This window comes from Solea senegalensis, linkage group LG16 (genome assembly GCF_019176455.1).
Source record: "Solea senegalensis isolate Sse05_10M linkage group LG16, IFAPA_SoseM_1, whole genome shotgun sequence".
In the NCBI taxonomy this organism is placed as follows: domain Eukaryota; kingdom Metazoa; phylum Chordata; class Actinopteri; order Pleuronectiformes; family Soleidae; genus Solea; species Solea senegalensis.
Genome location: NC_058036.1, coordinates 17,650,064 through 17,665,318, shown reverse-complemented (window position 1 = coordinate 17,665,318; position 15,255 = coordinate 17,650,064). Strand labels below are relative to the sequence as shown.

General features: G+C 42.7%; 3 protein-coding genes across 3 annotated transcripts; 2 read left to right on the top strand and 1 right to left on the bottom strand.

Moving 5' to 3' along the window:
• Window positions 1-2: 2 nt before the first annotated feature.
• On the top strand, window positions 3-2,222 carry fcf1 (FCF1 rRNA-processing protein). The gene is made up of 8 exons (XM_044047706.1): window positions 3-101; window positions 355-419; window positions 661-732; window positions 814-962; window positions 1,057-1,129; window positions 1,237-1,324; window positions 1,893-1,987; window positions 2,075-2,222. The coding sequence occupies exons 1-8, from the start codon at window positions 99-101 to the stop codon at window positions 2,121-2,123; spliced, it is 594 nt and encodes a 197-aa protein (XP_043903641.1). The 5' UTR covers window positions 3-98; the 3' UTR covers window positions 2,124-2,222.
• Window positions 2,223-3,481: 1,259 nt separating this feature from the next.
• On the top strand, window positions 3,482-8,520 carry vash1 (vasohibin 1). Its single transcript, XM_044047702.1, has 7 exons — window positions 3,482-4,420; window positions 4,902-4,990; window positions 5,270-5,326; window positions 5,705-5,779; window positions 6,083-6,464; window positions 7,084-7,193; window positions 7,343-8,520. The coding sequence occupies exons 1-7, from the start codon at window positions 4,199-4,201 to the stop codon at window positions 7,413-7,415; spliced, it is 1,008 nt and encodes a 335-aa protein (XP_043903637.1). The 5' UTR covers window positions 3,482-4,198; the 3' UTR covers window positions 7,416-8,520.
• Window positions 8,521-9,702: 1,182 nt separating this feature from the next.
• Window positions 9,703-14,917, bottom strand: angel1 (angel homolog 1 (Drosophila)). Its single transcript, XM_044047686.1, has 11 exons — window positions 14,834-14,917; window positions 13,530-13,882; window positions 12,673-13,345; window positions 12,243-12,466; window positions 12,070-12,139; window positions 11,308-11,750; window positions 11,046-11,187; window positions 10,833-10,943; window positions 10,704-10,737; window positions 10,454-10,617; window positions 9,703-10,357 (listed from the first exon to the last, which is right to left on the bottom strand). The coding sequence occupies exons 1-11, from the start codon at window positions 14,901-14,903 to the stop codon at window positions 10,149-10,151; spliced, it is 2,493 nt and encodes an 830-aa protein (XP_043903621.1). The 5' UTR covers window positions 14,904-14,917; the 3' UTR covers window positions 9,703-10,148.
• Between the last annotated feature and the right edge of the window lie 338 nt (window positions 14,918-15,255).

The window sequence follows — 15,255 nt, the reverse complement described above, 5'->3', positions numbered from 1 at the left end:
CGATTACTTGATGACGTCAACAGTAAGCGCATCGATACACGAGGAGAAGGGTAGCAAGATTTACTCGGCTAATGTGATCTTTGTCTCAGATTTAAACCATGGTAAGCGATCTGTAACCCCGTTATAGCGATTTAACGCATGTGTTATAATGTTAGGAATGTTAAATGTTGTGTGTAATTAACGAGGATATGAAGCTGTTTTGTCGAGCTATGTTAGCTAGCCTAGCCTCCTAAATCTAAACATATGCCATTTGTTAAAACACACAAAGTATTTCATCAAGTACTTTAAAAAGATACAGTATGAGATGTTGTATAAATAGGCTCTGAACATTGTTTGTATGTGTGTTTAATGTAGGGGAAGCAGAAAACCAAGAAGTTTGCTGCAATGAAGCGAATGATCAGCCTGAAAGATCAGAGAATGTGAGTATTGGTAACTGATTTCTCAACGCTGTTGATTTCTGTCAACGACTTTGGTTTATATAGGCATTACAGTACTATGACAGCTTATACCTTTAACCAAAACAAAACTTAAGTTTAACTGTAAACATGTATGTAATTGTATTTGTTGTATTGTTTTTGCAATATTGACTTTTTATATATGTCAGTAGTGCTTCGGCCGACTGCCAATACCAATACGTTTTTCCCTGTGCCTTGGTTTTAGAAAAGAGAAAGATCGAGCCAAAGCAAAAGAGAAAAAGAAGAAGGACCCATCACAGCTGAAGGAGAGAGAAGTGTAAGTTAGACACAAAAAAGGTTGAATTGGATACCTTGACGTTTATGGCACAGTTTTAAACTCATTCCATTGCATTTTTAGGACAAAGTACCCATCATGCCTGTTCTTCCAGTACAATACTCAGCTTGGTCCACCATACCACGTACTTGTTGACACCAATTTCATCAACTTCTCCATCAAGGCAAAGCTGGACATTTTTCAGTCTATGATGGATTGTCTGTATGCCAAATGTAAGTACTCTTATCCACAGGTGTTAAACCTTTTAAATAATTGAGCATATTAGAGTTAAATAAAAATGGACTCCATTAATCTTTTACCATTCAGGCATTCCATATATCACAGACTGTGTAATGGCTGAGATTGAAAAGCTTGGACTGAAATACAGAGTGGCGCTCAGGTACAAGACACTTGACACAGAATAGAATTTTGGAAATAGTAATTTTATAGTATTATATATATAGTATTTCTTCAATTAAAGTGTTTTGTTTGTTTTTGCTTTTGCAGGATAGCCAAAGATCCCAGGTTTGAGCGCCTGCCATGCACACACCAGGGAACATATGCAGATGACTGCTTAGTCCAACGAGTAACACAGGTAATGTATTTAGATGACAGAGTAGCTCCACAATAAAACAGATATTGATGATGTCCTTAAAAGTCTTAAAGTTGCAGTCACAACAATAAAGACACAGAAAACAAATGCAATCATAGTGCTTTCAAATTAGGAAGATGTTGCAAGGAAGCTGGAAACACAGAAGTACCACATTAAAATCGTGCTATTGACAAATTGCAAATCAACCAGCAGATGCCAGGGACACGTCTTCAGTTGTGTACATGTAGTGTTTCTGCCCTTTTATCACAAGGCACCTTCACCCAAGGCTGATCAAACAAATCAACAATCATAAATGAAAGTCATAGCAGCAAATAACGCTTCATCAAGGCAATTACAGGAAAAAAATAAACTCTGTCTCTACACAGATGTGTGACTAATTTTTGATTCTGATTTTATTTCTCGAGACTAGTTTGGGGATTTTAACTGGTATGGAGCTGTATGATTGTGGTTACTACTAGTAACAGAAGACCTAATTTAAAGTAGCTGCATGTGGTTTGATAGTTGTTGTAAAATGTTTGTGCCTAACAACTGTAAACCAATATTTCCACAGCACAAGTGTTACATCTTGGCTACTGTCGACAGAGATCTAAAGAGACGAATCAGAAAGATCCCTGGAGTACCCATCATGTACATCTCAAACCATAGGTTTGTGTTACTTTTTTCCCCCCAAAATGTGACTCTTTTGACCTGGCGTCAGTACCGCTTCATCAACTACCCCTTCTGTTTTTACAGGTATAACATTGAACGGATGCCCGATGACTATGGTGCACCAAGGTTTTAAGAATTCTATAGCTGGACCTGTAAATGACCCGACGTTCCCCGTTTAATGTTCTTTTCCTTTCATGTATATTAAAAATTTTGTTTGGATGATAAAAAAAAATGTTGTTCTTGCTTCTGTTGCCTTGATAATAGTCAAGTAGCCACATTGAAAATGTGTGTTCTTGCAAATGTGCATTTTCTAAATCACAATAAAAACACACTTCATGAACTTGACTAATTGATCATTCATTAAGTTGAATGTGACATGAACATGTGGTTATAACAGTAGTCGCTCTCTCTTCAGCATCTGTGTAAATGGATGCAATTAGAACCCGAGTGGCGCAATGGCCTTATAGTCAATTTGGGATTTGCCTTGTACAGATGGAAGGCAAGTCAGATAAAAGGAGGACGAGTGGGGAAATTGCTTTCTTTGTGCAGTTTCCTGCATTACAGGCAGCACACAGCTACATCAGCCGTCTTCCATTGTGTATCCCAACACGAGCGGTAGTGCAAGTGTCTAGTCAATGCTATTTGCAGCAGCTTCTTTTTTTGTGAAACATGTTATTCATTCAAATAAATTCCACTCTGCGAATGCTACACGTCTGGAGTAGGAACATTGAAACATGGCCCCAGAGTGGTGCAGTTATTTACTGCGACGAGCAAAAACACTGTTTTGCGTCGTCTGTGAACATGGACCCGGTCCTGATGTCCATCCTCGGAGACTTTGAGGTCCACGTTCACAGTAAATCAGGAGGTCTTAGGGCTTAAATGGCAGCTGTTATGAGCAATGTACACTGTTACAGCCACTTTTCATAAGGGAACTTGCCACACTTACAGGTAACCACATGGTAACCTGCATGGACTGTATGAATGGAAGTCTATGAGAAAATTAACCTACTTCTCACTTGATTTGTAAGGTCAGTAAACTTTTAATGCCTCAAACATTCTGAGGTGTTAATGGTAATGCCACGTCTTCTGCTGTAGGACGTGATGTCAATCTTGTAAATTATGTTCCCATTAAGATGAAAAAACAAAATGTTATGAGAGGAATGTAAGAAATTAAGAATATGCTAAGTTTTAATTATTTAAATAGTTGTATATTAAGTTGGATTTTGTATAAAAATGCCCATTTTCTGTGTATATTACAATATTAAGAGTAAATACATTATTTTGCCCCTATCTGCAAAACCAAAAAAAAGTGACATAATCCATTCCTGCCTATGTCATTTTTTTGAATCGAGGTGATGTCATCAAATTGTGCGGTTTCAAGGGGTGTATGGGGGCATGTGGACAGGGCCGTGGACACCTCAGGAGCAGCACCTGCATGCCGCATTTGTCACGTCTGAGATCATCCGCTGTGCGAGTGGGTGCGCATGCGCAGTGAACGCGGCTCTGGGAGTGTCTGCGAGGATCCAGCCCCGCAGTCGCTGGAGCTAACGAGAGGAGCATCTGCGCGGACAATGCAGCGGCGGAGTGGGGAGGAAATAACGCGGTGAGAGACGAACATGAAGCGGGATAGTTGTGTTGGGATTGTACGGCGGCAGTGATTTGCTGGACCACGTGGTGGTGTGACGCGAATGACCTTTTCATAACGGTACAGGGAGATTCTGGTCAAATGCAGGACTCTGCTGTGTGCACTGTCAATCCTATTATGGTCTGTTACAGCGTTACATTTGTCAGGTGTCGATATTTACATCCGCATTCAATGTAAAAAAAAAAGCTCTAAAGGCTTAGTGTCCTAATCTATTGTCTATCAGTAGCTGATCACACGATGACCTCCATGCTGTGTTATTAGAGAGTAATCACTGCAAAGTCAATATTTCTTGATGTAGCTTGTTGCAATCCACGTATTGAATTCACTGCTTCACATTCACCTGCTCCAGTCACAGAGGTGAGCTTCATTCATTCATTCACAGCTGATCGCCTTTTCACTGCAGTGACTGTGTGAGACACTGGACACACACACACACACACGCTGGATGACATGAGTTTGTCATCTGTTGTGGAAACCTGCTTAAACCTGTGAGCTGCAGATCAGACAGTGAACGCCTCCAATAAGGCATCAGGACACTTCTGTGCCAGGACTGTGGAGGAGGGATGCTGAGGGCCACTGTGGGCTCTGTGGAGGAGAGGGACGAGGAGCAGGAGGATGAAGGTGAGGACGAGCTGAGGGACGGAGGGGTGCCCTTCTACGTGAACAGAGGAGGACTCCCGGTGGATGAGGAGACTTGGGAGAGGATGTGGCGCCATGTGGCACGAATCCACCCCAGCGGCGAAGCGTTGGGGAAGGAGATCCGAGGGGCCACAGACCTGCCCAAGGTAAAGAGTTTGAATATGCAAAACTGCATCTGATCACACACACACACACACGACAGAAGCAACTGTCCACACTGACCTTATGTCACTCGCTGGAGACAATTTACACCCATGTGTTAAAGGGAAATGTTGAGTTAGTGTTGCCACGCAGTCCAAACAGAAGTATTCTGGAATCCACAAGGGCTGCAACTCATGATTATGTGAATTAATCTGATTATTACATCCATAAGTATCAGAATGACATATTCAAATATGTCATGAGGAGCAAAGGTAACTAGTTACACTTCAGAAGACATGACATTAGAGAATAAGGACCACACTGTGCATTTTCACCAGTCTTCCAAGCTCTTTACACTTGCTGCTTCCTCGACCGAACAGAGACGAGCACAGTGGTCGAACAAGACCACATTCTGTAGCTGCATGTGAGTGAATGTTGGGATTATACAATGGCAATGCAGTTGTTTGGCTCCTCTGTCTGTCCCAGATTCCTGTGCCGAGTGTGCCTTCATACCAACCTACCACCACTGTCCCACAGCGCCTGGAAGCCATACAGAAATACATCAGGGAGTTTCAGTATCCTTTGGCTGGTTAGAATCTAAACGTGTCATTATTTAGTGTATTTAAATATCATAGTTATAATGGGAAGGATGTGTTTGATTAACGGTTGTAGTAGTTTCTCTTTACCCTCCCTTTTCAGCACAAATATTAGAAGATGAGTATTCTATGTAAAGCAAAAGCTTGATTTACAGCAACCACCCATTCATAAATAATGAACAACGTATGAATATCAGATTGTTTCTTGTTTCTTGCTGCTCTGTTTCTGTAGCATATCACCTTAACCGTGTCCTACAGGTACAATCACACAGGAATGCAGTTCTTTGAAATCAAGAAGAGCCGTCCTCTCACCGCGTAAGCAAAAAAAGCCTCCACTTAACCCCAGCGCTATCGTTCGTCTTGGGGCTTTGTGGTAGCAGTCACAGGATGTTTGTTTGATTTCTTACGGTGTTGTTACCGCGCTCCTGATGGCTGATGCATGTGGCTCGGCCGTGTGTCTGCTTTACCCCACGGGTTCGTGAGCAGGAGCTGACGTCAATCAGCAGAGGCCCGGGAACACAATTACCCTGACCTCACTCTTATTAGATTTAGTTGCACAGATTTTATTTCCCTGGAACACGGGGAAAACAACGCCTTTGTTTCACTGCAGCAGTCATCAGTGCGCCGGGCTGTTTCTCACTAAACAGAATTACATGCTGCTGTTGTTGTTGTTGATTAAAATTTTCCACACAGGTTGATGGACATTGCTAAAGAGATGACGAGGGAGGCCCTGCCAATCAAATGTCTGGAGGCGGTGATCTTAGGGATGTATCCTTACAGCTTCACAATGCCGTGATGTCTTCAAAATGACTTGTTGTGGGTGCGTAATGGCTGGCTTTCAATTCGTTTTTTTGTTTACTAAAAAAAAAGAGTCCAAAAACATGCAGATTTGGGGATTAGGCAAATTGGAACCCAGATGTCAGATGGGATTAGCACCGTTTGCCCCTCCATTACCTTCATGTGAAGGATAAAGCAGTAGAAAATGGACGGATAAATCCAGTTCACTATCAACAGGCCTGAGTAAAAGGAGCCAAATCTGCACTGATTTGTCCTTAACCCACCTTCACATAGTCACCTGACCAACAACATGCCGGGTGTGGAGCGCTTCCCCCTCAGCTTTAAGTCTCAATTCTCAGGGAACCACTTCCACCACATCGTGCTGGGAGTTCACAGCGGGGGACGTTTCGGCGCTCTGGGCATGAGCAGGAGAGAGGACCTCATGTTCAAGCCCCTGGAGTTCCGGACACTGATGGACCTGCTGCAGGAATACGACGCAGCCTACAGGGGCTACTGGCACACGCTCCACAAGGTCAAGATCGGCCACTACGTGTCTCACGACCCCCACAGCGTGGAGCAGATAGAGTGGAAGCACTCCATACTGGACGTGAACAAGCTGACCAAGGACGAGCTGCGGAAGGAGCTGGAGAGGCATACGCGGGACATGCGGCTCAAGGTAAAGCGTGGCGATAGTGAGAGAAAATCAAGCAGATGTTAAAGCTCCAGTGCAGCAGCCCCTGCAGCCATGATTGGCACATGCAGAAATGCAGTCAGGCACATTCATTTCACCACGAGAGTCACCCACACCAGATCTAAATGCCGCCCAATACTGAGTAACACCTAGTGAATCTTGTGGAGCCGATGGGCTCAATCAGCATTGTGCGAGCGTGTTTGACAGTGGCTTAACGTAGCGTCTTAACGTTTATTTTTAAAAGTAAACAAGGACATTTCGCAGAAGCCTTTATAGGACTAACGAGAAATGTCATTTGTCTTCAGCAGATGGGAGTCTGCCTAACTGCTTATTAGGTTTTCTGTGACTGAGTCAAGCTGCCGTCCGAGGAGCGATTTCTCTCAAACGGCGCTCTCATCACCTCTCATGCCGACATAATGTCGCGTATAATGAAACTGAAGTCGATGGCTTGACTCTGCTTCGTGCATGGCTGCCTCGGTCGATCACCACAGCTCATTGTGTTCCACTGAGTGCTCTGCTCATTCGAGAACCTTCACAGACATTAGACTTTAGAATCTCATGAATGCGACAGGCTAAAGTTGATTTGTGTGTACTGTTGGTACAGATTGGAACGTCGGCACATCCCTCTCCAACCAAAGACAGAAGAAACAGCATGGGTTCACCGCTCCGAGGGCCGGGCAGCCCAATACGCAGGATCAGCCGTGTTGAGAGACGGTAAGACTCATGATGTGCTCTGGTTATTTCAGTTCTTTGCTAAAAATACAGTTCCTTTAATCTTGCGGGTAGAACGAGAAGTCACTTTTGATTTAGTCACAGTTTCCCTCTGTTGTGAATAAAGCTTTTTATTGTTTGTTTATTTGCAGCCCCTCTGGAGAGAAGAAGGTCTTGGAGCAGAACTCGTCTACAGACATGAACGGATACCAGATTAGAGTCTGAAGAAATCTTACTACACACTTTTCATGGGCCGATTAGGTTTACTTTTAGTCTAATTTATTTGTACACACTGACCTACGCATTGGATGCAATGTGGAATAGGTCACCAGCAACCTATCCCTACCAAGACCTGCCTCATTCCGCTTCTCCACGTTTGTGTCGGTAGTTTTTGGAGCAGCTACTGTGCTTCGTATTTGGTGCTGGCAACGCTCCTAAAATAGAACTAGGGGTCACAAGTGCAGTTTGGCCAACTGTAACGAGAGCGAATCGGGACGCGTCCTTAAAAGCCTGGTGAAGACGACCGCTCAGCGTCGTCGACGTGCTAATGGACATACAGCTTCTCTTTTTTTTGGTGTTCATCGACAGTTTGTGTCGTCGTACTGTAACAAAAACGCGTCCTTTTTTGAATCCACTTAGCAGCAAATGCTTGTGTAGTGACTCGTTTGTAAACCACAACCCTTTGTGCCTTGTGTGAAAACTCAAAGAGAGAACACCTTTTTTTTTTATATCTAATCAATTATTGTTATGGCCTCACAAAACAGTATAATCGCTGACCACCCCAGTAACTTTAATATAAACGTATGACAGACAGCAGCATGTTCAGCAAGCTAGATGTAGACGGAGTATATCGAAGCGTACGAACGCTTCCGTTGAGTGACACGGTTACCGATGGGATTCCTGGGAACAGCTGACTGATCTCACCTGCATTTCATGTAGATGTGAAATATTGAGTCGCTTTATATGTGTGTACTGTACAAGTGCTTTGTATACACTTTTTCTTTCAAATTGTAGCAACTTTATATACAATATTTCACTCGCCTGAAACAATGGTATCCAAGCAGCAGACTTCCATTAAGGCAGACGTGCAAAGGAGTTTGTTTACAGCACTTTTACCTGCTTTTTTGTAATTTTTTTAAACAAAAAAAAAGGTCATTTTATACTTTCTCTAGTGTCACTGAATATTTAAGACACATTGGCCTGAATATGTTTTTATGTGTATAGTCGGTGTTGTTCATGTTCTGTTTAATATCCTATAAAAAAACAACTGTTTTGTATCAAAAGATTTACAGGATCACAATAAAGTGTCACCAGTGTTGAGGCAACACAATTTGTTGTTTGGATGTTTTTTGTTGTTGTATTTAATTAGCTCCGTTTGCTGCACGGTGCACTCACTGAATGGGTGATGCTGTAATTGGAGGTTTGGTTGTCAGGCAGGGAATCGTGCCAGTTTTCTATCAGCCAATAGTTTTAAATGAGCACAGGGAGTCATTAACTGAGGGGCAGCTTTTGGCACCAAGGCAGATGATGACAATACACTGCAGAGATCGCACAACAGTGTGCCTGTTTATACAAAAGGCACTTAATGCCAACAACTCTATATAAGCCAAGTACAGGCCTCAGAGTTAAAACAGACCAGACTAGAATCTAAATATAGTTCAAGCTAAACATTTCACGCTGACATTGTGCAGCATTATTAATGCAGTCCCGATATTGTTTTAGCGTCGCCAGTGTTCACTGTACTTATATAAGCAACTGCAGTAACACGCTCTCAGGATCGGGCATCCTGCTGTTTAATGGATCCCCAAGTCCATCCCAAAGCAGCACAGCAATCAGCTAATATGGTTTGAACGGCTGCTGCGTTCAATGCAAACCAGTCAGCAAGAAACCACTTTAGTGGATACACCAGCGAGGTGAGAGGGCTAGGGTTGCATGCATGGTAAAAAAAAAAAAATCATTGTCATGATCCACTGAACTATAGTAACACCACACCACGGGGTAAGTGGATAAGTGTCCAAGTCTGTTCTTATGGAAATACTACAGATATCAAGCATTTGCAAGGCAGAAGCAGAGGGCAAGAAATCCCACTTTTGTGCATTCTATGCCTAAAAGGGAAGAAACACAATCTATTTCTGTTGTGCACTGAAGACTTTGAGTGACGGTTGGTTACAAACCATGCCGACAGGAATGAATGAGGCAAGTGAAACATGTCCCACACATTATACAGAGCTCCATACTGAGCTCTGCCATGCATGGGCACTCAACTATCAACATTAATTATTCACTCTTGCATCAACCAGCCAGCCACACACACACACACACATCACCCTGTACAGAGCCAACATTCAGGGCTAAACACTAGTGGAAAGATGCATTTATAAATATTAAGATTTAATACTAGTGGATTCAATTATACCCGTTTATTTATACTTATGGGAAGGACATATACAGTACATTCTTGTCAGGCCCAGAGACATGTATGTTTAAGATGAAAACTATGAAGCAATCAAAGTAATGGAAAATATTTATTTTTTTCCCTCCCGTCAGTACAGAACTGACAATCAGAAATTTGTCCCTCTGTTCAAAAGTAGGTTTAAAATAAAATTAAAATGTGACAGAACCATTACCAAACAACACAAACAGGTCAGTATATTACCATATCAAAACAGAAAACAATCACCACTTTCACATTTAAGCAAACGCTTACCTCGCTACCAATATCGATCACGTCTCACGCCGCTCTCATGATTTACCCGAGGAAAACCGAGTGGAAAGAGACTGAATATTGGCAGTCATTTTTCCTGGCTATTTGTCAACAAAATACTATTTTCAAAGCTACAAAAACTATAATCCGCCGTTGCCAGGATTGAACCGCGGGTAATTGTATTCATACAAATTAAAAACAAAAACCAAGTGTGTACAGAGAGCAAGACCTGAATGGTTTGAATGGAAATTTGCTTATCCTCTGACGTCAATCCCACCGACTTCACCCACAGTCTTTCCTATCGCGGGAGAGTTCAGGTCCAGCTGGAATTTGGCCACAAGACTAAGATGGTCAGAGGGGAACATGTGATTGGGAAGACCGTTCATTGACCACAAGACATCCTCTGACAGGAGACAGAGACTACCAATCAACTCCAGACCCTCACTCACAAAGTTGCCACAAGCTTAAAAAAAAAACAAACAAACAAAAAGGAAACTAAGTTATTTGGAAATTTAACTATTTGTTGTGTCAAATTTATAACCCAACATAAAAATCATACCCGTCTGAGCAGAGGTAGAGCTGCGTCTTGGGGAGTAGAAGATGTAGTCGACTGTGGCTCCAACTTCAGAGTGTACGGTTGTAACTTCTGGGGCACCAGAGCCCGGAAGAACATGTTGATAGACCGACTCCAGGTCTAAGCAATGAGTGAGAGTGTGTCTGGAACTGTGAACACAAAACTTAGGATAAAATTAATACTATAGGAATAAAATTTCTTGATTACATAGAAAAAACACACAAAATCAACTCACCATGTGTCATAAGATGGATTTTCCAGTGAAGGATCTGTGCACAATTAAAAAGGATGCAGATTTTAGGCAGCACAGGAAGGAAATCATCTTTTTTAATAATTCTGCTCCGTCAGCGTTGTACAAAAATACCTGGTGCATTGTCCGTCACGCCCTGGATCAGCTTCAGGTCCACAGGACGGACACATGCAGCTGGACAATAGCGCAGCTGTCGCATAAAGTCATGGCTGTAGTGAAGTTTCCCTTGGGAAGAACAAATGTGGGAAATGAAACATGAAAACTCATCTTGTCATGATTACAGGAATACGGTGTGAACAATTATACTGAGACTTTCACGACACTAACCTGATGTCTGATCCTTGTTCTCAAATGTGTTTTTGGATGCACTATACTGACAGTTGTCAGTAATTCCCAGGCAGCTGTGCCACAGGGGAACAGACAGTCTGTGAAAATGAGTTTTAAAGGACAGGTCCTCCTGACCGGATACCTGTAAGACACAGTGAATACATACAGACAAGAACTTTATGAACAAGAACATAAAAAGCCCACAAAAGTTCACTCATGTGTTAAACTAATTAATTAATTAGAAGTCTGATGTCAGTCTCACCATCCATGCAGGTAGACCCCGGTAGTAGAGCGTGCCCGTGGTGATGAGTTGGTAAAGAGGCATGTTTGGGACAGAGTTAAAGTCTCCACACAATACAATGTTACAATGTTCACCCTTGGCCTTACAGGACTTGACCGTACTGTCAATCTCTGCCAGCATCATGGCTAACTGAGCCAGCTTCACGTCGCCTCTTCTCGGGTTGAAGAGCAGGTGGGTGTTGCCCACACAAAGGGGCGGGCCCATCGCCTTGATCTCAGACCCCTGGGTGACCACAGGCCGAAGCAGCAGCACAATGCCAACATTGTGCCGGTTGAGCAGCTCCGTGTCCGGCCTGAAGAACTCCAGTAATGAGACGGACACCTCAGAGAAGCAGCTGCTTCTGTAGCAAGTGGCACAGCCGTCTGTCTTGGGTCCTGTGCGGCGCTTGTACACACATGTGTAGCCTGGAGCAACCACACAATGACAAAATTATGTCAACGTCTTCGTCTCTTCAGCGTCCCCCCACTATTATTATATTGATTAGTCTTAGAGGACTAGGCATGAGACCATATCAGATTCTGATGATATAATCACAACCTTGAGCAAAAAGATATTACGGCATTACAGGTCTAAAATATTGCCTCCTTCAGCCATGATAACATCAAAGTCATTAAAAACAGCACTTACACATGGTATGACAGGAAATTTGAGTATTTTTGATACTTTTTAATATTGCAATATGCTTTGAAAACAGTAAGTGGCCACAGTCTACAGATGACCTACCCATCTGACACAGCACTGGATATAGCTGTTCATGGTAGTGGTTTTCCTGAACCTCTTGGAGACAAAGAATCTAAGAGCAACAAGGAAAACACAAATCTTCAGTGGAAACATACAAATTAAATCAAATGTAGCTTGATTGATTTTCATGAAAACAGAAGTTGCATTTGACTCACATCTGGTGCCCACTTAAATATTTCCTCTAGGAGGAGGCTGCAGCGGTAGCTCCAGTCCAGCACCTCCAGAGGACAATGAATGTACAGCTCCTCATTGGCCTCCAGTAAATCCTGAGCGAGGACGTTGTAGGACATGACAGTGAAGTTCAATGATGTCTTTGTGAAAGGGAAAGGTATCAGTGCAGGCTCTGCTGCAGGTAAACTCTGCCATACTCTCCACATTACTGTGTGGGAAAACAAGCAAATGTTGATAAACTACTCATGAGCTGCTTTCATGACGCACAGAGATGGGAAAAAAGCAGTCTTAGCTCGAGAAACACTTAATTTTAGACCACTGACATTTAGGCTTAACCCCATCATGCAACAGTTGAGTTCTATATACGGCATAAGTGTAAAAAAAATAACTAGAAAAAAGAAAGTCGACTCTCACCTTCAAATGATTCGGGGGACTCTAATGGAGGGTAATAGCTCCCAGCAGGAAACTGCCACAGTGGGCACTCTATCTCCCCTGCCAAGCCAAGTCCTGCAGGGAAGTGCAAGCTATTTTGCGTATTGCATGGCTTGCTGATTGTAAGGTGAGTTTGAGAATGCTCACAAAACACCAACTTAGAACTGTTTGCCCCATCATACTCTTCATCAGCAGCAGGATTTATATAGTATTCATCCCAGCACTCAGTTACTTCACTGACAGCTGGAGTCTCAGACTCCATGCTTGGTATCTGTGTCTGTTGCTCTCCTGAACAAGCAGTTTGTTCAATTCTTTCCTCAGCTGAAATGACCAACTCTTCCACGCTGTGTGTAGGTGTATGTATCTGTATTTCTTCTAGTCCTGGACAGTCGGTTTCCTTTATGCTAGCGTCTGTTTGCAACCACTTTATATGGGCTGCAAGTGCTTGTTCTGGGTTGATGTCCTCTGATGGAACATCAGTTGCCTCCTTTGTGTTGATATTCTGTTGCATGGAAACTTCCATTTTGCCTTGTGGCACCTCACTTGTCATCATAGCCTCATTCTGTGGTTCCTTACTTGTTTTCACAGCCTCACTCTGTGGTTCTTCACTCGTCTCCTTAGCCTCACTCTGTGGTTCTTCACTCGTCTCCTTAGCCTCACTCTGTGGTTCTTCACTCCTCGCCTCACTCTGTGGTTCTTCACTGGCCTCACTGCACTCATCTTAGCCTCACTCTGTGGGCCTCACTCTGTGGTTCTTCACTCTTAGCTCACTCTGTGGTTCTTCACCTTCAGCCTCACTCTGTGGTTCTTCACTCATCTCCTCACTCTGTGGTTCTAGCCTCACTCTGTGGTTCTTCACTCGTCTTCGTAGCCTCACTCTGTGGTTCTTCACTCGTCTTTGTAGCCTCACTCTGTGGTTCTTCACTCATCTTTGTCTCCCCATTCTTAGGTTCTTTGTGTGGTACAGCCACTGGCTGCTCCTTGTTTTGCTCCATCCCTGTATCACCTTCTTTATCTGGGCTTCCCTCTTTCATCCCTTCTTCCGTTTTTCCCTTCGCCGTACTGCTTGAGGAGAGCCACTGGTCCGGCTGGGTTGTCTGAGACTGGGTGAACCTCTTTGTCGTGACAGCACAACCATCCCATGCTGCCGTGCCATGGACCACTGCAGGAGAGAGACCTTTCTGAGAGTCCTCTATAAAAAAAGAGATTGGTGTTAAAAGCAGTGATGCAAGCAGATGGATCATTACAGCATAAATTGTTTTCATTACTGGTGGGAAGGGATGTATTTGGATTAACTCCCACATTAAATGCACACTGTTTTTTTTTTTTAAACCAACATCTGCACAAGCGAACATGCAAATTATTTCTTAATTTGATCGATAACCAGCACAGCCGTTAATAAAGCGGTTATCAATAATGTCTGTAGCGACTCTTACCTTTTGAAACTCAAGTCTGCACTCATCATCAAGTTCATCATTTAAATGATCAAATCAAAAAGAAACCGAAATGGCTCAGCAGTGTCCCTACTAATCTTTCAACCAAACCGACGCCATTGATAAAGTACATGTAGAAGGATTATTCTGACACTACAAAAAACAAATGATTTTTCTTAAAAAGTGATTATACACATGCACAGAATATTACATGTTAACCCTTCAACAAATTAAAAAACAGAATTAAAAGACAAAACTAAAATACAAATAGATGAACTTGACAACTATACAAAAATGGGAATAAAATCAATATTCATAAAAATAGAAATAAAATACAACAGCAAAACACGGGCACGTGGTGACGCCCTGACGTCACAGTGAGCGTCATTAGCTTAAAAACAGGTGCAGACAAACGCATGTTGCCATGAGCTAAAGTTAGCCAAGTTGCAAGAACACGACACGCACGTCGCAAACGTGTCCAAAGGACAAAGTACAAGCGGCGGCTGACACAACGAAACACCCGTCACACAAAAGCTGCATTAAAACCCTAACTTTAAACTTGTATTTGTACTGACAACGCCACGACAAACCGAGGCAAACAGAGCTATAGCAACCGTTAGCTCCTGACAAGGGAAACGCGCACACACACGGCAAATACTATCACTTTAAAAGCACAAATCCGTTTATAACTGTTGTGATGTCAGATTTACCTGAGCGTCGACCCGCGGTCAGGTACCGTGACAGAGGGTAGAGCGCATAAAACAACAAGCTGCAAATCATGGCTCGTTTAGAAAACTGCGCATGCGCGTTCTGACTGGTCAGCAGAGAGAGGGGTACCCCAAACTGCGACACACGTGTTCGAAATAATCTTAATCTACGAGTTTTGTTATTGCAACATTTACTGTCATTCTGAATGCACAGTACTGGGACTACTCATGTAGACTGCAATTGTTAAATTAAATACAAATCTTGAAAACTGTAGATAGATTTAGAAGAATTACTTTTTTATTCTGTAAATTCTTTTCATAATCTCACATTTTTCAAAAATGTTGTTTGCTGCAGTGTTATTCCACAAGACAATGATCTTGAATGCCGGAAGTAACTTTACTATCCTAACTGCAAAATGTTTTAT